This window comes from Panulirus ornatus, chromosome 62, assembly GCF_036320965.1.
Source record: "Panulirus ornatus isolate Po-2019 chromosome 62, ASM3632096v1, whole genome shotgun sequence".
Taxonomy (NCBI): Eukaryota; Metazoa; Arthropoda; class Malacostraca; order Decapoda; family Palinuridae; genus Panulirus; species Panulirus ornatus.
In genome coordinates, this window is record NC_092285.1 from 12,838,946 (window position 1) to 12,861,390 (window position 22,445).

The 22,445-nt window shown below is 36.9% G+C and overlaps 1 protein-coding gene across 2 annotated transcripts in view; it reads right to left on the reverse strand.

Moving 5' to 3' along the window:
- Positions 1-2,159: 2,159 nt before the first annotated feature.
- LOC139745738 (protein CASP) overlaps positions 2,160-22,445 on the reverse strand; it is a 39,899-nt gene continuing 19,613 nt past the window's right edge. For both annotated transcript variants that reach the window (XM_071656249.1, XM_071656250.1), the window contains 8 exons: positions 14,538-15,840; positions 12,598-12,828; positions 10,395-10,558; positions 9,124-9,211; positions 7,584-7,730; positions 4,526-4,648; positions 4,198-4,359; positions 2,160-2,642 (listed from right to left, as the gene is read on the reverse strand). In XM_071656249.1, the coding sequence (XP_071512350.1) occupies positions 2,394-2,642; positions 4,198-4,359; positions 4,526-4,648; positions 7,584-7,730; positions 9,124-9,211; positions 10,395-10,558; positions 12,598-12,828; positions 14,538-15,818 (2,445 nt within the window). In that variant the 5' untranslated portion in view covers positions 15,819-15,840 and the 3' untranslated portion in view covers positions 2,160-2,393. The remainder of the gene's footprint in view (positions 2,643-4,197; positions 4,360-4,525; positions 4,649-7,583; positions 7,731-9,123; positions 9,212-10,394; positions 10,559-12,597; positions 12,829-14,537; positions 15,841-22,445) is intronic.

A 22,445-nucleotide genomic window follows, 5' to 3' on the forward strand; every position in this document is an offset into this window, starting at 1 on the left:
GTTTTGAAATGGTTTGGGCACATGGAGAGAATGATTGAGGAAAGATTGACCAAGAGGATATATGTGTCTGAGGTGGAGGGAACGAGAAGTGGGAGACCAAACTGGAGGTGGAAAGATGGAGTGAAAAAGATTTTGTGTGATCGGGGCCTGAACATGCAGGAGGGTGAAAGGAGGGCAAGGAATAGAGTGAATTGGATCGATGTGGTATACCAGGGTTGACGTGCTGTCAGTGGATTGAATCGGCATGTGAAGCGTCTGGGGTAAACCATGGAAAGCTGTGTAGGTATGTATATTTGCGTGTGTGGACATATGTATATACATGTGTATGGGGGTGGGTTGGGCCATTTCTTTTATCTGTTTCCTTGCGCTACCTCGCAAACGCGGGAGACCGACAAAGCAAAAAAAAAAAAAAAAAAATATATATCCCTGGGGATAGGGGATTAAGAATACTTCCCACGTATTCCCTGCGTGTCGTAGAAGGCAACTAAAAGGGGAGGGAGCGGGGGGCTGGAAATCCTCCCCTCTCTTTTTTTTTTAATTTTCCAAAAGAAGGAACAGATGGGGCCAGGTGAGGATATTCCAAAAAAGGCCCAGTCCTCTGTTCTTAACACTACCTCGCTAACGCGGGAAATGGCGAATAGTTTAAAAGAAAAGAAAGAAATATATATACTATCCCTGGGGATAGGGGATTAAGAATACTTCCCAAGTATTCCCTGCATGTCGTACAAGGCGACTACAAGGGGAGGGAGCGGGGGGCTGGAAATCCTCCCCTCTCGTTTTTTTTTTCTTTCTTTTTTGAGGATATTCCAAAAAAGGCCCAGTCCTCTGTTCTTAACGCTACCTCACTGACGTGGGAAATGGCGAATAGTTTAAAAGAAAAGAATATATATATATATATATATATATATATATATATATATATATATATATATATATATATATTTTTTAAAACTATTCGCCATTTCCCGCATCAGCAAGGTAGCGTTTAGAAGAGAGGACTGGGCCTCTGAAGGAACATCCTCACCTGGCCCCCTTCTCTGTTCCTTCTTTTGGGGAAAAAAAAAAATATATATATATATATATTCTTTTTCAAACTATTCGCCATTTCCCACGTTAGCAAGGTAGCGTTAAGAACAGAGGACTGGGCCTCTGAGGGAATATCCTCACCTGGCCCCCTTCTCTGTTCCTTCTTTTGGAAAATTAAAAAAAAAAGAGGGGAGGTTAAAAAAAACAAGAGGGGAGGAAGTGTTACCTAGGGCCATCAGGTAGATAATAATCATAAGATGTATTAAAATGGGAGTAATATAAGATGCTACTTTTTGAAAGGTATGCAAGACCAGAATGTAAAGGTAGTTTGCATGACAGACCAGTTAGTTTTGGATGAGTTTGGATACTTGGGACTAAAGATTAATATGAATGGTACTGAGAAAGATGAAAGTAAAGTCATGCAAGTGAGGAAAACCAGAAGTGCTCTGAGGGCTCTGGTGAATGGAAAGAAGTTAAACATAGAGTCTACAAGAAGCTCGCATTAAGCAGCACTTGTCATAATGCTGATGTATTGATGTGAAGCCCAAGTGTATATAGGACTGGGTAAGTTCAAAATAATAGTAGGAGAGATATCACCTTGCATATAATTGGAATTAAGAGGAAAGACAACGAAAGAAGAAAATGTGAAACATGGAATGAAATAACTGGAAAGACTCACAGATGGAAGTATTTGAAAATGATATGATCCTGAAGAATGTAAGGAATATGATAAGTACGTCAAGAAGGTATATAACAATGAAAAAAGTATAAGGAGGAATAGGCCAGAGAAGAGGTGGTCAGGTATATCAAGTGAATTGGTTAGGGATTGGGTTATTTCAGGTGGATTGCAAGGGATTGGATGCAATGGAAGCATTTTGTGTAAGGAAATGTTAAATAGTCTGAAGTAAAAAGCAATTTATGAAACAGGAATCCAATTTCCACTTTAACACACTAAGCAAAGGCTGAGGATGACGTGTGAGTGGTTTTCAGAAGCGCTGTGTACCTGAACTATCCTGTGGAAGTGGGAGGGGAGTATCAATGATGACAGAATACATTATGAAATAAAAAGAAACTATGGTATTTTTAGAAATGAAATGCATTTAAAAGTACTTAGAATGAAATCTTTATACTTTCAAAAACAATCTACCTTTATTATAATCATGGCCTGCATTCGCATCCTATAAGATGAGGGCTCGAGTCAGTGGCCTGGCATAGCTAATGAGGTGTTATCCTTTATGGTTACCTCAGAGCAAAGATAATCTTTCTCATTAAAAGCCACAGACTAACTTGCCCTTCTCACAAGAAAGGATCTTACAAGGGTGAGAATGGGGTAAAGGAGGGTATCATTTATAAATACATGTAAGTAATTACTGAGGTTGAAGTTTCAAAGCTGCTACATTGAAGGAATCCCCTTTATGTTGTGCAATCAGAGAAAGTACCTTCAATTTATTTTGGTGAGCATTGGATGATTCTAGTTCATACATAGTGGCTAAGTTTAAAACTATTGCCTCATGGAGAAATCGTTCTGGCTGAGAAAAGACGGCACCCTCTACTAACTTGATGGCTTCGCTGACCCGACCAGTGTACATAAGGCACACTCCCAAATTGTTGATGACCTGTAAAAGGAAGAAATTATGATTTTAAAACAACTGAATGTCACCTAGAAATTTAAAAAAAAACAAAATTGTTCTTGGCTCATTCAATCAAGAGAAAGTCTGAGTCATTTCTGTAATGCTACAATGGATATTTAATGTATTTGTAGAAGAGGCAGTACGTGAGGTTTAGATAACAAAGGAATGTAGAGCAACCATGGAGAAAATGAAGAGAATCTACATAGCAGCAGGAAGTAGAGAACAAATTGGCAGTACAAAAAAAAAAGTTCTCTTTTAGAAAAGACTGGAAGTTCACATACAGTTAGTCTAAATGGCAGAGAACTGCAATTTTTGGAGGAGTTTGGGTATTTGGAAATGTTCATTGAGGATAGCAATGAGAAAGTAGATACTGATACATGTATTTCAAGGAAGAAGAGAGGGAGATACTCAAAGTTTCTGGGTCAAAGTGCAGGTTAATGTATACAGCACATGATCTATCTATATCTCTGATGCCTGTTCCAGGTGGAACTCCCTCAAAGGGATGACCATAGCAAGTCTCCATAAATAAACAACTCCAGTGCCACTTCTTAGCCTTTAGTGCTCACTCTTAACAGGCCACTGATAGAGGGGCAACTCCAGTGCAGTCCTTACAGAGGCTTCTACCAAATGTTCCATATGACTACTTCTAACGAATGCTCCTTCCTACTACTTCTATCTACTGCTCCTACCATTTTAGCAAAAGGCAGGGCTTGTGCCTAGTGCTCACCATGGGAATATCTAGAGTTACGCAGAATGAGCTGTGTGAGTTAAGTGTTGTCAAGTGTTACATATGAAAGGAATAATTGAAAAAAAAATTTCTTCATGGATGTGAAAGTGTGTATTTCCAAAGAACAACTGGATGAAAATGCCAGAAGTGTAAATGAGTAACTTAGGTTCTTGCAATGTAAGAGGATGTTTCTGGTTGCTAGTGACTGTTATGAATGTTCTCTTTTGTGTGATTTACAGCTTTAACCAGTGACTGTTATGAATGTTCTCTTTTGTGTAATTTACAGCTTTGTTATATTTGCTTTTGACAGGGTGGATGAAATGATTACAATGAATTCTTACAGATTCTATTTCCTCTCTAAACTGTTGCCTGTGAGTTTGATAGTAAGTGATCTGAGGACATTTGGTTTGATTAGGGTGATTAGGGTCTCTGGTTGATGTGGGAGGTGTAGGAAGTGAATGTGTTGTACGTGATACCTAGTGTGACTGAAGTTTTACCGAGTAGGAGTGGTTGACTATTTAGTGTTATAAGGGGATGCAGGCTGGCTGGAGTCACTTCTCAAGTTAAGATGATGACAGAGTTTTGAGGTGAATGCAAACATTGGTTTAAGTGAGTTACCTTTTGCAAGGTAACCAAATAATACATCACCCCCCCTAAAAAAAAATTCATAGTGACTGTTCTGTTACTGAATTTATCCTAAAAACATCTATTTCCAATAAAACTTGGAATTCTAATGACTTAAAACAGCAAGAAATTAAATCTGACAAGTTAATGTGCTCTGAACTTTAAACTTCAGATAATTACAAATCTTACCAGTCCATTGTTGGGGTTGATTTTGTGTGCTTGCTGCAGAATCTCAGAGGCATCCTTAAAGGCATTCTGCGCAATAGAAATATATGCAGAGTGCAAAAGGCCTTGAACAGGATCATGATGTGGAGGAGGTGCCGTGTGTTCTAAGTAGTGATTGAACGTGTCCTGAAGAAAAAAATCTATGGTAAACATTGCATAGATATAATTCCTAAGCACCAAAAGTCAGATATATTTTTTGCTAAGTCTAATCACTTGAGACTATGATATGCACTTTTGAGGCTACACATAAACTGATTACTGAATAAAATTTGATAAAAGTAACTTTCATCACCTGAGCTGCAGTTACATCACCCAGTTGTAAACACAATCGGCCTAGTGCAGAGTAAAGGCCAGCGGCAGAATTTGGATCTTCCTGTATTAATTGCTCCAGAAGACCTCCAGCCAAACGAAAGTCCTGACAAAGATGGAAAATTTACTGAAGCAAATAATGATACATCACTTAAGTAACACATATTAAGGATTTTCTTCTAAGTCTCAAGCATCTGCTGTTAAACCTACCTTGCTAAGGTGAGAAAGTGAACAAGCATGAAAGAAAATACTGAGAGACAACCCTAGGATCCTTTTTATGGGGCTCCTACAGCAATGAAATTATGCTTCACATGGAAGCTCCTTTGGGGTAAGGTTATCAATGACACTATATAAATGTAAGATCTGCTAACGATGATACAAACTCAATGAAGATGACTTCTCATTGAAGTTACAATTTTCTTTTTAGCGGAATTAGAACTAGCAACTGAATGCCCTACTCAATACCATCTCGTTTATAGGATATATATTTTTTTTTCTTTTTTTTTTTGTCGCCGTCTCCCGCGTTTGTGAGGTAGCGCAAGGAAACAGACAAAAGAAATGGCCCAACCCACCCCCATACACATGTATATACATACGTCCACACATGCAAATATACATACCTACACAGCTTTCCATGGTTTACCCCAGACGCTTCACATGCCCTGATTCAATCCACTGACAGCACGTCAACCCCGGTATAACACATCGATCCAATTCACTCTATTCCTTGCCCTCCTTTCACCCTCCTGCATGTTCAGGCCCCGATCACACAAAATATTTTTCACTCCATCTTTCCACCTCCAATTTGGTCTCCCACTTCTCCTCGTTCCCTCCACCTCTGACACATATATCCTCTTGGTCAATCTTTCCTCACTCATTCTCTCCATGTGCCCAAACCATTTCAAAACACCCTCTTCTGCTCTCTCAACCACGCTCTTTTTATTTCCACACATCTCTCTTACCCTTACATTACTTACTCGATCAAACCACCTCACACCACACATTGTCCTCAAACATCTCATTTCCAGCACATCCATCCTCCTGCACACAACTCTATCCATAGCCCACGCCTCGCAACCATACAACATTGTTGGAACCACTATTCCTTCAAACATACCCATTTTTGCTTTCCGAGATAATGTTCTCGACTTCCACACATTCTTCAAGGCTCCCAGGATTTTCGCCCCCTCCCCCACCCTATGATCCACTTCCGCTTCCATGGTTCCATCCGCTGCCAGATCCACTCCCAGATATCTAAAACACTTTACTTCCTCCAGTTTTTCTCCATTCAAACTTACCTCCCTTATTACCACACATCTCTCTCGCCCTTTCATTACTTACTTGATCAAACCACCTCACACCACATATTGTCCTCAAACATCTCATTTCTAACACATCCACCCTCCTGAGGCATGGGCTATGGATAGGGTTGTATGGAGGAGGGTGGATGTGGTGGAAATGAGATGTTTGAGGACAACATGTGCTGTAAGGTGGTTTGATCGAGTAAATGATGAAAGGGTATGATATATGTGAGGTAAGGACAACATGTGCTGTAAGGTGGTTTGATCGAGTAAATGATGAAAGGGTATGATATATGTGAGGTAATAAAAGAGTGTGGTTGAGAAAGCAGAAGAGGGTGTATTGAAATGGTTTGGTCACACGGTGAGAATGAGTGGGGAAAGACTGACAAAGAGGATATATGTGTCAGAGGTGGAGGAAACGAGAACTGGGAGACCAAACTGGAGGTGGTAGGATAGAGTGAAAAAGATTTTGAGCGATCGGGGCCTGAACATACAGGAGGGTGAAAGGCGTGCAAGGAATAGAGTGAATTGGAACGATGTGGTATACTGGGGTCGACTGCTGTCAATGGATTGAACCAGGGCATGTGAAGTGTCTGGGGTAAACACTGGGAAGTTTTGTGGGGCCTGGATGTGGAAAGGGAGCAGTGATTCTGCTGCATTACACACAACAGCTAGAGACCGAGTGTGAACGAATGTGGCCTTTGCTGTCTTTTCCTAGTGCTACCTCATGCGTGCGCGGGGGGAGGAGGGTGCTGTTTCATGTGTGGTGGGGTGATGATGGGAATGGATAAAGGCAGCAAGTATGAATATGTACATGTGTATATATGTATATGTCTGTGTATGTATATGTGTGTATATGTTGAAATGTATAGGTATGTATATGTGCATGTGTATGTGGGTGGGTTGGGCCATTCTTTTGTCTGTTTCCTTGCGCTACCTTGCTAATGTAGGAGACAGCGACTAAGTATGATAAAAAAAAAATATATATACATATATACCCTAGCCTAAGCTAGAGGAGGATGAAAAGCTGGGTTGACTACAGACCAATTTCTGTTACCAGGATTTGAACCTATGCAGGCTCATCATGGGTGGCATGTGAATGCATCATGGTTAGCATGTAGAGCCCTTCAACATTTGCAATATATATAAAAGGAGATTTAAGGTTAACTGGTAAATAACAGAACTTCCTCAGTGTAGGAATCTGTGGAGGCCACTTTGTTATACATTGGATAATAGCAAATGGAGTAGAAAATCTGATGTTCTACAAACACCTTTCAATTGTTTCTTTCTTTTCAGTGCTACTTCACATTCCCATGAATCCATCTTAAAACAATCCTTCATTTTCATTCTATCACTGAGTGACCTCAAATTTCAGTTCTTTCAACTGTTTTCACTCTTTGGCCAGCCCAATGGATTATTTTCTCTGTAGTTCCCTAACTATCTTTTCTTTCTATCTTCTTAGTAAAGTTCAACCTGCTGCATTTTCCCCTTGAGAACATCATTCTTTTCCTAATCATTTGTTAACATTACTATCTGCATCATGCAGTTTCCATCTACATTCCCCTTTTACTCTTTCTACATACTTCACCTTCCTACACACAAATTACAATACCAACTCTATCCCACATCTCATTTACCCAAAATATTTTTCTTCCTCTACTAAAGAAGAGAACAGTTTTGTAGTAACTGTTTCATCATATGTCCTTTCTCTGCATCAAATAACTTTTGAACACTTTTTACCTTGAGGCTGACAGCACAGTTTGCAATTGAATAAATGACTCTCTGTCTTCTTGTTCGCCAAAGTTTCAGTGAGTCATCCCGCATGTTGGGAGTCATCTCAAGGTTACTTCCATCCTCGCTTAGACCACTGTTTAGGTTTTCAATGATCTGTAAAATAAATAGTAAACAAATATGAAAAAGAAATAAGATTCACCTACAGGTATGAAAACTTCAAGAAAATTTTTGTAGCATAAATTCTTTATATCTGCAATTGACTCATTTTTTTTTTAAATCAATGAATTACAGTACATACCCTAAAGTTTTATTGCTCATAAAACGATTAGTTCTAAAATTATAGTTTGAGAGAATTGTGTTTGCGTATAACAGCCCAGAATCATCTACATGCAATGATGATTGTGGTAACATTTATTTTTGCAGCACTGTAGGTCAGCAGTACACCATGGCTTTCAAGCTAAATAATGACTGGTAAGATACTGACCACTTCTGCAACAGGAAACAAAAACTAATGATGAAAATTCTAAATGAACATGCAAGACAAAAATTAATATAGCTGTATTTTGAAGTATTTTAGATACCTGGGAGTGGAGATAAGAGCAAACACAACCATGGAAGTAGGTGGGTGAGGAGGCAAAGCTTATGGGAGTGCTGCAGAATGTGTGGAAAGAGATCATTATGAGGGAAGGCAAAAATAGGTATGTTCAAAGGTATAGTAGAAAGAATACTATACAGATGCGAGGCATGGGCTGTGAATAAGGTTGTGTGGAGGAGGCTGGATGTGTTGAAAATAAAATGTTTGAGGACAATATGTTGTGTGAGATGGTTTGAGTAAATAATGAAAGAATGAGAGAAAGATGTGATAATAAAAGAGTATAGCTGAGAGAGCTAAGAAGGGCGTGCTGAAATGGTTTGGACACATGGAAAGGATGAAAAAGAGGATGTGTGTGTGTCAGAGGTGGAGGGAATAAGGAAAATAGGGATACTAAACTCGAGATGGAAGGATGAAGTAAAAAACATTTTAAGCGGTCAGTGATTGAATACGCAGGAAGGTGATAAGCATGCACGGGACACTGTGAATTGGAAAGATGTGGTAAACAGGGGTCAATGTACTATCAATGGACTGGACTAAGGCATGTGAAGCATTCAGGATAAAGCATGGAAAGGTCTGTGGGGCCTGGTTGTCAATAGGAAGCTGTGATTTCGGTGCATTACACATGACAGCTAGAAATGGATGTGGGTGAATGTGGCCTTTCTATGTCTGTTCCTTGTGTTACCTCGCTAATGCAGGAGGAGCAATCAAGCATACAAAAAAATAAACGTTAGTTGCTACTATCTTTGTCAGCAAATACCAATTTACCCAAAATGGATCAACTGAAATTTCTTGACTATATTCGTGTGAAGCTTCTTTAGTTTTCCATGTTAACGAAGTTTAATACCTACAAAAAAAATTCACTGGAATAACCAATGTCTAATATGGCAGCAGGTGAATTATCAAATATAGTTATTACATCACAGACAAGAATCACTTCACTGACTGACTTACCTGGTTACATGTTTTCATCAAGGCACTAAGGCGATCCAAAGCCTGAGTGTGTTTCCCTAAGTGCTGAGGAAGTTCTGCCACCAATAATCTGAAATGGTAACGTTACATATTTTTAATTACCCCAGAACTAATTTCCATTAAACAGTCCTGATGTTACCCAGGACATTTCTATAGGCTCCCACAGCCCTGGACTGCACTACTCCTGGTACCAGGTAAATGTACTCTTTTGGAGTGAAAAGTTCTTTGACAACGACTGTACTCTCAATGATAGAACCTTGCTGTGTAACCTTGAGCAAGCAGAGTCTGATAACACCTGGTAATGTTATAAACAACCAATATGTGAAAAACAATATCTCATATACTACAAACTATATCAACCTGAAATATTAAGTCTTCTTAATAAGATCAGTACTGATTCATTAGCAGTACTTCTATACTGTTTGTACAACATGACAGACAATCAAGAACTGCTTTCTCTACTGTTATTGTTCATCCATTATCCACCACTGGGAGTAACACTTCAATCTTCAATATAACCTGAGGCACTATCTGAAATCCCCCATCTTATGTGACTTTATAAATCTGTTTCTCAGTATCTAAGGAACAGAGTGGCATAAGACTCATAACTAGCATGGACTTTGCCTGAGTTATGCTGCTTGCAAAAGTTTTGACTTGTAAGTATCTCATGCCTTCTAGAAAGTTTTAGTCATAAAATTCAACATTATGTAGCTGTTTCCCTGCAATGCATCTAAAGAAGCCATAATTCCTCATCTTGGGATGAATCAGAGCATACTAATACACTTCTTTCATTTATAGACTCAAAGTATGGTCCACATACTCTCTCCAAATTATTATGGACACTTTCCACAGAGGTCATTTTAAAACTATCATATCTAAAAAAAAAAAAAAACCATCCAGAACCATTCTTTATCACTGGAAAAAGATCATTCATAACAACTACTTCCTCAGCTGGTTCTATCACACTTTTTGTTGCAATTTTTGTAAGCTCACCTGGGGTCTGATCTGTTAATTTCCAAAAAAGATTTGGACTACTTTTCCATAACCATGTCAGACCCCATATCAAAATATGAGAGGTCCATTTGTCAAATTTTCTAAAATCTATAGATTTTGAAATAAGACCCCTGACTCTCACTTAGCCACTCTGAAGTAATTCTCTTAGAACTAGTGGATCCAAACTGATTAGCACAAATGCTCTAAAATGACAGTCCATGTGTTCTTAAAGAACTATTAAGTGCAGAAAATATACATACCTAAATCCAAATGGCACCATAGAACCTTTTCTGCCTCCATAAAGCTCTGGGTAAAATTCAAAGTATAAATCTGGGGCATCTAGGTCCCCAAAGTACTGACACTCCACCTCTGCGAGTGAAAACCGCCGAAGTTTGATGAGTAATGCAATTCTTGTAAACCACAGCTGTGTTAAATAAAAGAGGGGGTAAGGAAATGAACAAAGAATCTGCAACTAAAATCAAAATATAGCACTAGTTTTACAATCATGTGGGTAACCACAGTTGCTCATAGGCAGCATTACTTTTGGAGAAATATAAAACTGTTAAAAGAAAATCTAATTGTTAAAACCTTCTACTCCACATGTTTCCCTCTGTTCAATTTCAAAACACCATGGATTTTTATTCACCTTTCTATCAATAAGGGTGGAATCAGAAGCTTTTCAATAATCATCAAGGATTCACCTAACTCTAACTATCCCTTCCAGTCCTATGCAATGTTCCTGCCCTATATGTTCTACAGGTGTAATTCTGGTCAATGCTCTCATGAGCTGTCTGAATGCATTCCTACTACAAAAGTTTGGACCAAAGGCATACATCTGGTTGCTGTTTCACATAGTTTTTGTGTGGAGACCAGCCACATGGTGACCAAGGTATGATGCCACTTACTTTCCTTAAAAAGTGAAGCTGTGAAGTTCTTTCTTCTATGTCTTCCCCCCTTTTTGCCTTTCAGAACAAGGTCTGCAGAGCCCAGATTAATCTCATTTTTTTTCTTTTCATCCATGATAGCCTTGATTGGGGCATGTCTTGCCCAAGCCATGTAAGTCACTATATATGAAAAAAACATTTCTGTATCCAATACAAAAATATTTGTCACAACCAACCCAACTCTTTTTAAGTTTGAACAAACAGTATCTTGTAAAAAAAACTGACAGGATATGTGATTACTTTACACTATCTCTGCTGTTACATTTCAAAATTCAAGTGGTAGTAGTTAGTGTAAACATTAGGCAGAAGCCTCCGAAAACAGTGGGCTAGAGTTGCCCACTGCCAGTGGTCCGTTAAAAATGAGGCACTAAAGGCTAAGAAGCTGCACTAGAGTTCAATGGTTATGGGGAATCTTTTGCCCTGGCAACCCCCATAAGGGAGTTCCCAAAGAGAAAAGGCCTCAGAGATACAGACAGAATTCATGCAACAAAATCAAATAACACCCCATTCAGTAAAAACCAATATTTAAGCACTCAACTAATGATCAAACAAAGCATATTGCATATCTGTAGTTACCTTATTCTATTAACATTTGTTTTTTCCTTTTTCTCTTTGTCACTGTGCTAGATGATTCGATGATTCACATATGGTAGGTTAACAACCAAACAAAAAAGGAAATAATTCTAAAATTTGTATAAAGTTTTCATAGGAAGTGTTAGACTACTAATATTTCATTTCAAACTAATAAGGGCCTTTGTCTAAAGGCTTAAACAATCTTTTTCTACAAAGTACAGTTCCTTCATAATTATTTGCCTCTATCCCTACTGCCTGCACATTTTTCTCAACTACACTGTTCAACTTCACTTTAGCAAAAGGCAGCTAAACAACGCCCTTTTCAGGTCAACTAAAGTTAAGATAGGTGTGAAATCCCATATCAAAAATGGGGACAAGTGATTACTTTTGCAGAGAAATAGGTATATCTAGGATTTGTAAGAATGACGTCAGGCATCACCTAAAATTTCCAGATAGTCCTGGAGCAAATGAATGAGTACAAATATATAGGTTTTGTACTCATATAAAACCCTAAAAGAACAGTACTGGATAACATCTTATCTGTGAGCAATATACATGAAACTTCTCTGTTTCTCATTACTGCATAGTTAAGAACTTAGAAGCATGAGCCTATGAAACGCAAAAGATTTCTTAAAGGCAAAATACATAATGGAAGTTTGATGTATGTAAACGATCCAAGAGTTGATGAATGACCGGCACAAAAAGAGTACAGAAATGCATGTTACATGACTCCAGCACCAAGGGAAGAGATAAAAAATATTTATTGGATAATATGACTGCCAAGGGTATTCCTGGATGACAGGTACCTGCATTTTTTTATGTATCCCTCCACCAAGTGTTTCAAAGAGATATAGGAAACAGCACAAATCAAAAGATTCTTGTATCTTTTTTTATCACACTTACAGTAATTATCCATTAGTATACCACTTAATGTTGTCTTTCTTACCTGAATAGAGTGTGCAGTGTGTTTACTTGGGTGACCAGCTCTCCCTTCCCCCTGACCATACACTGTAAGTAGCTGTGTGGTAAGATTGACTGCTGCATGAAAGCATCCTGCTGCAATTAATTGTCGAAGGCCACGATCATCTTGGGTTACAGATCCTGCAGTTAGGACTACTCGCTTTGATGCAAAGTCGTCTCCAAGGTAAGTTCTTACCAAGTTCTTTACTGGGTCACCCTATGAGGTGAGTAATGAATATGAGTTAAAAATGAACTCTAACATTAGGAAAACAGTTGCTGAAGTTTAGAATATATATTACTACTTAGTTCTGTTTCACCTGATTTTTGCTCCGAGTTAAAAAAATAATGTAAAAAATGAAATTCAAAACCTGTACTTAACCCTTAAACAGTGGCTGACATCAACTTTTGTTCTAACTTTTCATGAAGAGTTAAATATCCATCTAACTTACCATACCATAAGCAGCTATAGAGGTCTCATCCATCGCTAAGACGACAAAGGAAAAAATTCTACCTTCCTCAGTAACCCTATAACCACCATTTTAAGTGCACAGCCATCCACCTGAAGGTTGTGCATATATGGTAACCCCAGGGAAAGTACATAGTTTGTTGGATGACCTAAGTTAATGGGAGGAATGCTTATGATATGTATCAGAAGAATGAAATATAAAAAAGAACATGAGAAATGTGAAGAAACCAGTAACTATGAGAGTCACTGCAGTGGGGGATGATGTATGGGAGGAGTGGCATCCCAGTGAATTTGCATTTATGGAAGATATTGAGTAAAAACTGTGGCTAATTTTCTCCAAGTAATGCTATGGCAATGAAAGACTTTGGTAAGATAGGAAAAGACCTAGTATATTAACAAAGAAGAAACCCCTCAAATATCCTTTCTGTACATACTAACCACGTGATCTCCTCACTTTTATGTAGTGTGAAAGTCGTAAAAATTTCTACTCTTACTCATATTCACAAACAATGCAGTACTAGTGTATGAAATAAGAGTATACATGACATAAGGAAGTTTTCAGGCAAAAAGAAGGAAACAAACACATCGTTCAATATCCTCCCCATCCTTGTCAGCCTATATCCCTCTCACTGAATTCAATTAGAAAGTTTAATATTTCTAACATTTATGTTATTTATTGCTAATGCTGTGCCTGTATAAGAAATATATGTCAATAAGGAAGCAAACTCAATAATGATAAATAAGAAAGTCATTTTCACAACTTATCGGATATTTGAAACCACCAAATGCACCATACATACCCTCTCTCACTGCTCATGTAATATGGGATGTGGCAAACAAAAAGGTGACACCTTTTTGTGAATTTTCAAATATATGTGAATGCTTATCCATAATTCTATAAGGGGGGAAAATTTCCTATTTTCTGCCTGTTATTTAACCAATGAAAGACACAGCCCTCTCAATTTAGGGGGGTTCCCAGTACCAAGGTATAAAATACAAAATATATCTATATACATATAAAAAAAAAAAGGTAAGTGAAATATATCTGTCAATATAGACATTTAAATTTGGCATGTAAGCTGAGGTCATACTTTCCCCCATTGCGGTATGTGGGTAACCAACACTAGGAGTCTCTCTGTGCTAAATGTAGGTGCTCATGAGATAAAGCCTCCCTTCCAGTGTCTGTGTCCCAGCAGGGTCAGATATATCACCCCATTGTATTTCATAAGTATCATTAGGTACATGAGTAACTTGTAACCTAAGGTACCTTGACATACTATAAAAGCAAGCCTTTGAACTAATATGAGGGTGGGAAAAGGATACCTGAGCGAGTTTGAATAGGGTCCCCACAGAAAAAATCATACAAGTTCAGGTGTGGTTCGATAAGTACCAAGGTTAATCATAAATGTAAACAGAGTAATGAGATGATTCTAGGAAATTTCTAAAAATTATGTACTTACAAAATCTTCTTTTACTGCTATTCCTGGCATAGTAAGCAGTTCCTTTTCAGGGAAGTAAGTCCCAGGGGGGCTTGTTGACATAGATATCAAGGCTTGTTTAGTAGTTTCCGATGGGATCCAAGCATCATGTCTCCTATCTGCATCACTTGACAGAAGGCTTGCAGTGAAGACATCTTGCTCTGTAGCAGGGGTCAAAAAGGAATCTGGAGAAGGAATAGCATTGCTGATATTGAAGCTATCTGTTGGCGACATATAAACAGGATTTATCATGGCAGAATCATTACTACTTCCTGAGGTTTGACTACCAATGGTTTCAAAAGGATTGGCAGTCTTGCTATTAGTGAAGTATTTAAATAACTTGGATTCGGTTTGCTTAGATTTGTCCATAGGAGACTCTTGCACTGGCATAACATCCATAGGCTGCTTAGGGTTAGGTGACTGATTTTTCTGATGGCTGAGTGCTGGTGATGTAGAAAGAGCTGTTGATGGAGAATTTGACACAGATACAATATCCAAGGGAACATTACTTGGAGTTGCTTCTTTAGTTTGTGGTGAAATATTTTGATCTGCATCACTGTCAAGGCTTGCTTGCTGAAACTTTACTGTTGTTGCTTCTACATCCATACTAGCATTTGGGGAGGTACTGGTGACCAACATTGAGGTCGTCATGCTCATCATCATTGCAGATTGTACTGGAGTTAGTTGAGTTGGCACTGAGAGTTGGTGTGATGAAACACTCTTTGGGGATTCAAGTGTCTGAGTCTGTGAACCAAAGGATGATTCTTGTGTACACAGATTATACTGAGGTGTTAAAGGAATATTAAAAGGTGCTGCTGACACGCTGTGGGGTGTTACATGGTTTGTCTGTTGACTCTGCGGTGTAACAGATGTCTCTTGCTGGGAGGCTAAAGACAAGCTTGTAGCAGCTGGCTCTGAGTGCTGATACAATGTTGGGTTCACTGACTTTACTAATGCTTCTTGTTGGCTGACAGCAAAGTTCCCAAGCGAACCAAAAGAAGTATGTTGACTGACTACAGGGTTGGCCTGTGTTGGATATGGAGGAAGGTGATCTACAGCAACACTGTCCGGTCCTGTGGCTGTAGAAAATGGACTGGCTGCAGCATTCAGTGGCACAGCCATGCCTGACTGCTGGTGGTCGATGAGCTCTGGGTTGGCATTCTGTGGTGCCAGGGATGGCTGATCAAAAAAGCTGCTACTGCTCACATTCACATAATTGCATGCAGTTGAATTTTCAGGCTGCCCATCTAAGTGGCCAGACATGTCCTAATTTTGAAGACTATGCCTGCAATAAAATCATGCAATTAAATACTAATAATCCTGAATTATATAAAAGTGTGCATGCAGTTTAATATGCAATAACCAGTAATATGAAAACCTTCAAATCAAAAAGTAATATTGAATTTCTTGTTACATTTGAAAGTTATACACAACAAAAAATCACAAAAATGATTTCATTTACACAACAAGCAACTGTAATATCTAAGACTTCAAGTGATTTGAAGATTGAATCTTAATTAACAGAAAGAAAATTTTATAAATCTGTAACAATTTCCCCAAAACATCAGTCTAACAAATATAAACTTTAACACAATATACTTTTAAGTAATTCCAGTGATAACATATTTAAAAGAGTTCATAAACTGCATTTAAACAACAAATCTTATCATCTTGTGCCACATAATGTTTTCAAATAAAGTGATGCATTAATGTCCCTTAATACTATCTTCTGTGACAGTAACCACATAGCATAAGAGCCTTGTGGTATGTACTGAACAAAGGAAATTTTAAACAAAAAAAATAACCCTTCTATTGAAAACCATTTAGACTCATAATGATTCAATAATACCAAATTTGAGTATCTTGAAAAGAATTAGGAAAATCTCCCTGATAACTAAAAGTACAAAGTAACATTCCTGTGAGCATGACTGGATTCATCTCGAAAATAATTAGGAAAATTTCACAATAACTAAAAGTACAAAGTTACAATACAACGAGCACAACTGAATTTAACTAGGAACTTTACTAAAAAGAAAAAAATTACCCTTTTGTATTTACTTCAACTACTCCCATTCAACAAAACATTAACCATATCACAAATGACAGACACAACATGCACTCCTAACATCATAAATATCAACAAAAATGATGTCAACTAAACCTTCAAAACATTTACCATCGCCAATTTTTGGAAAGGGGATGGGGGTGGGGATCCTCTACAAACAATTCATCAATGCCACACTGAACTATGCTTCACTGTCCTTGTCACCCATCATTTTAAAGGCAAATATAACAAACCTACAAACCACACACAATAGTGCACTCAGAAGAATCACTGGCTGCTTAGCATCCACAAAAATTCAGCACAAAACAAAATGTTTTCCATACAATCCCACCTGAACAAGCTAGATACCTAGTCTTATCCTACAGCACTAACACCTCCAAACAAATATGAAAAGCCCATGCCTGGTTCACACTTCACAATTTATACTAAGAGATCCCTACAAGCATTACAAACAAATCAATAACAAAATATATTCACATTGGAAACACTCAACATAAACTAGGCAACCCAACCCTGAACCCTCTTCCATTAACATAAACACACTTTCTCAACTGTAGTTTGGGCACCATCCATATCTTATATGTTACAAACAATAATTCAGCATTAATGGGACATTTCATGTCCAAGATGCAACTTTCACAATGAGGACATTTATCACTTACTCCTTTTGTGCCCTATTTTCATCCTACCAAGTTAAACAAAAACCATCATATTTCTTGACCCATGGTTCCAGCTGTTGGATGTGGGCACTGTGGGAGCTTCATAAATGGGGAAAGAGTAACTAATTATGTTAGTAACTGATACAAGTATATGAACTCCTTTGCAGAAATAAAAAATTACCTTCCACTTTTCATTACCAATTAATTATCTTGTCCATCCAGTATCCATTTACTCTGTGTTCTTGAAAACAGTATTTGAAATACTATCATATCTAAAGCTTTTATATGTACACTTTCTTTCATTAAATTGCGTCAAACTCTTATCTGCCAATTCATAATCTTTTTTAGGTATTTTTGAATTTCTTTTTAAGCCATCTGATCCTATCACTTTATTAGCTTTGACGTTGTCCAGTATGCTTTATTTGACTTCTCTGTAAATATCTGATAACATGGTCAAAAGCAGAATTGAGGCAAACAATTCCTTGCTTCACAACTGATAAGACATTTTGATCCAAGATGGTTGGTTCCATTAGCTACTATTTTGACTGTTATGTTACTCAGAATCACTCTATCTTCCTATTTTTCCCTTAATGCTCTGTTTCACTAATTCTCTTGAAAGACTGTTACTTACTTTGCTAAATACTTCATGAAAGTAATGGAAGACTGTCCATTCTCTTTCCTTGCATTATGGATTCAAAGATGGAGTGGATTGACAACTGGGTCTGCATGCTGTTCCCTAGCAGATCTATGTTCTCCTTCATTTATGCAGCTGTTCTTGGTCAAGTATTTCAGAGAGTGCCTATCTACCAAGAAGTGGAGATTTTGCCATTAGGCAAGGCTAACATATAGGTCTAACCTGTTGCCTGAGTTCCATCTTATCTCCCAAGTCCCACCTTAGAAGAATAGTAAAGGATACAAACTGCCAATTAGCAAATATTAGAAATCCATTTAAGTTCATGGATAAGGCAATATTCAGCTAAATACTCAAATTATATACAAAGAAAACAGTTGACTAAGCTTCTCAAGTTTGTTCATTGTACACCTAAAAACACAAAGAGCTAACTGAGAAGGTCCTTTGGAGAGTAACAAAGATAGCACCAGAATTAAGTGAAATGAGCTATAAGGAAAGGTTAGAGCGTTAAATTTGCCTATCTCCAAAGAGGAGTTACCTGATCACTACTCAAGTTTTAAAACAGACTGATGATATGTTTGATGCAGATGGCACACAGCAGAAATTTACAAAGTTGTGCAATGATAAAGAATGTTTGAGATGAGGCCACATAAATGTAAAACTGACTCCCCATACAGTACAAACGGGTAATTACATATCTTGCTTGTTTAATAATATTACTGTTCTTTGCTGCAAAGCACATTACACAGTTCTCATTTCTAGGTTTATCTGGACATGAACCCTTTTGCTGCATAATGTAATTAGATTTCAGGGGGTGCTTCAAAATTACTATCTGTTGAAAAATGAAAGTATTTACTTGGTAATTCTTTTTATTTTCCTATCATAACTTTATCTTGAAATTTACAAATATGTCACTAGGAACACTTTGAAATTACATAAAAACACATTTATCTGCAGTTTTTTAAAAAGTATTTTTAATGAATTACCAAAAATCAATTTACACAACTAAAATTGATAAGAATGATGAATTATGAAGCTTACCAATTTAACAAATAAACAAATATATGGAGAATATATATAACTGTACATCTATGGATTTTAAAAAGAATCTGTATAAAAACTATACATCTTTATCTATTGATGGGAAATGAAAAAAAAAAAATTACAAATCTTATTCATAAAGCAATTTCCATTATATTCAAATGAAAACAGTAAGAATGATGAAGTATCAACCCTTACTGTCAACGTACTTGTATATGCTATCTATATCTCTGATGCCTGTTCCCACTGAAACTCCCTCAAGGGAGTGGCCACAGCAATAGAGTCTCCATAACTAATAAATTCCAGTGCCACTTCTTAGCCTTTAGTGCCTCACCCTTAACAAGCCACTGGCAGAGGGCAACTCTAATGCAGTTTGCAATGGGTCACTTGTAAATGCATTATAGAATTTTGCCAAAAGTCTGTAAAAAAAATATACTATACATCTTCATTTATAGAACAGTTATGAAAGAACTTATAAGGACCACACTTTTATTCCTCATTACTTCTAGGTTTGCCAGAGGGAGATTTCGTTTGAAGTATAACTTTCCTTTAAACTTCACCACTGATTTGTCAATAGAAAGTTCTCTGCAGCTAAAGTACCCTGCAGTATTTCTGCCTCTAACCATATCTAGTATTAGCCTATGTTTGTACAATGAATTTCTCACCACATTGCACATCATCATACCCAGAAGTTGCTGTGAGAAGCTTGCAAGATGCTGTTGATAAATTATCAACAGGGTAGATATCTGAGGTTTAAACTTCTCTAAACAAATACTATAGCAATAAATTTTACAAGATAAAAGGTCAGCAGTTCCACATCTATTACTTGAAAGGCATTCTCATTCCATACATAAAGAGGGAGCAAAATTTTTGGGCTATTTTTCACAGATAATTGACATGGCCACCTAATATCAAAAACCTTACAAGTAAAATGACAGTCGGTAAACTTTTGAAGGCAATCTCTCACTATCCCTGGGAACAGATAGGAAAACTATGCTGAGGTTATTTGATTCATCATGTATACTGAAACTTGACTATGGATGCCAGATATATTTGCTGGCCAGATAACATCCTACAAAGATGTTGTTCATGATCTTAGTATTAGAATACACATTGTAGCATTCAGATACTCTACAGTCAGTATGCAGATTTTGGTGATATCCCTATGAATATAAGTCATTAAAGACTTACATATAATCATGTACCAGTATGTTTTTGCTGCTGAGAGGACTACAGTATATAATCAATATGCAAAGTCCTATAAACCAATTAGTGTACAAAAAAAATCACGAGTAATTTAGACAAAAATTCAAGTAGAGTTTTGCTTGTTTCCTTCCCTGGAAGGTTTCCAAGATCAAACTTTACAAGGAATGGATGAAAGCAATCACAAGCAATACTGCTTCTGTAATATCTAGAAGTAAATTCCTTCAGCATGACTGGTAGTAGATTTGAGTGAGAAACTTCAGAATTTGGTTTCTATGAAAGTATGTGAAAGAAAGAAATTGAAGGTAAATGTGAATAAAAGCAAGGTTATGTCATGGTGCAACCTCAAGTCAGAATTGACCAGCAACACCCTTTTCATCTTAAAACTATATTTTGGCTTAACAAACATTCCATATTCATACTAAACATTTCTATTACCAAAATTCACTTACTGTACTTTTGCCATCCTCTGAATGCCACATTACTCTAAATTTACTTGAATCACTAAAAAGTCTTCCTTATTTTGGCATCATTTCACAACTTTATGAAGTCAGCAAAGAATACACTGGTGTCTCCAGATCACTGATACAGCCAAAAATTATAAGGGCATAGAAGAGAGTTTTATGGTACCCCACTTGTCAGCGAACCAATCAAATACTTTCTTGTTTGAAATCACAAGCTGTTTTCAATCTATTAACCAGTCCATAATCCTTGAGCATGTTCAGCTTCCTATGCCATGGGCTATGATACCAACTATAAATTTTTTCATGTGACACTTTATTGAAATAATTTTGAAAGTCTGGGTATATAACACAGAGTTCTCTGATTTCAGTTGTCATAAATATAACTGAATAAAATGCTTTTAAATTTCTTAATCCCTTTGCTTTGCTCTGAAACTCACTCATAGTACAAATGTAATGGTGATAAAATCCTGTTTTGTACACTTCTACCCAATTCGAAATTTCCTTTTAAGCAACTATATGCCATTTTTGTTTGTAACTTTATCTAAATAAATTATTTAATATCATGATTTTATTCACAGTTTTACATAACAGGAGTTTAATAGAAGCAATTTTTTGTCACTGGTGCACATAAAAAAAAATCAGTTTTTCAAACCTTATCTTTATAAAAGTTGCTTTTTCTCCTATGCAAAAATAATTTCAAAAACATACTATTGTACATATTTCTCAAAAGGATATCCTTATACACCTAAGTCAAGATGAGTTTTGAAAATATATAATGCTGCATACCGTGCAGCCCAACATATTGGAAATCCATGCTGAATCTTTCTTCACCATTTTTTGACCACTTACACACTACCTATTTTCTCTATATGTAAAACATCACCTGTTTTTATCTTTATTGCCACAACAAAAGTCTTTCCATAACTGGTGAACTCTACTGTTACATCAAAGCCTTTAGTTCCTCACCCTTAACAGGCCACTGGCAGTGGCAACTCTAGCACTGTCTTTTCAGAGGTTCCTACCCAATGTTCTTATTGGGTGCTTCTACCTAATGTTTATTTTTTCAAATCACTTACATACTGGTATTTACATAAATAATAATAAAATCAGACTCATGCACTTTTTAAAATATCTTTATCACTAGATGCAGCACCATTTCTTCCACACAATAGCAAACCCTACACTGATGAAAGGCCACACCTTTATTACCTTTCAAACCCAATATGGTCATGTAATGTGTATTCCAACCTCCCATCACGAGTGTTAAGAGGTAAATGAGTTAATTATAACCTTTTCTATCAAATCACAATCCATGTTGATTTTCAGTTTAAATTTTTCATTCTATAAATCTAAATTCTTACTCAATTATTGGTTCTAACCTAAACTAAACTGAGGCTAGAAGTATGGTATCAGGTGTATTTTTTTATCTCTTTTAGTAAACTGTTGTTACATTCACAATCAGGCAATTTCTTCTTGAAATGATTTACTGAATATTGTTGTGATCAGATATCATATTTAGTGACATTCCTTTCCCTACTCTATAAAGAGTAATCAGGACCAGTTGACAAACACATTTTATATGCATTTATTTTTATATAAATACTACATAGATATGAATGTCAGTTGAACAAAATTTTATTACATGTCCCTGAATAAATACTACTTCAAAGGATTTGTTTCATAAGAATGCCATTTCTTATCACTGCTTGTTAAGGAGCCATTTCTACACCTGAAGGATCTTTAATATTTTTCTTAATTCTCATATATATATATATATATATATATATATATATATATATATATATTCCCTGGGGATAGGGGAGAAAG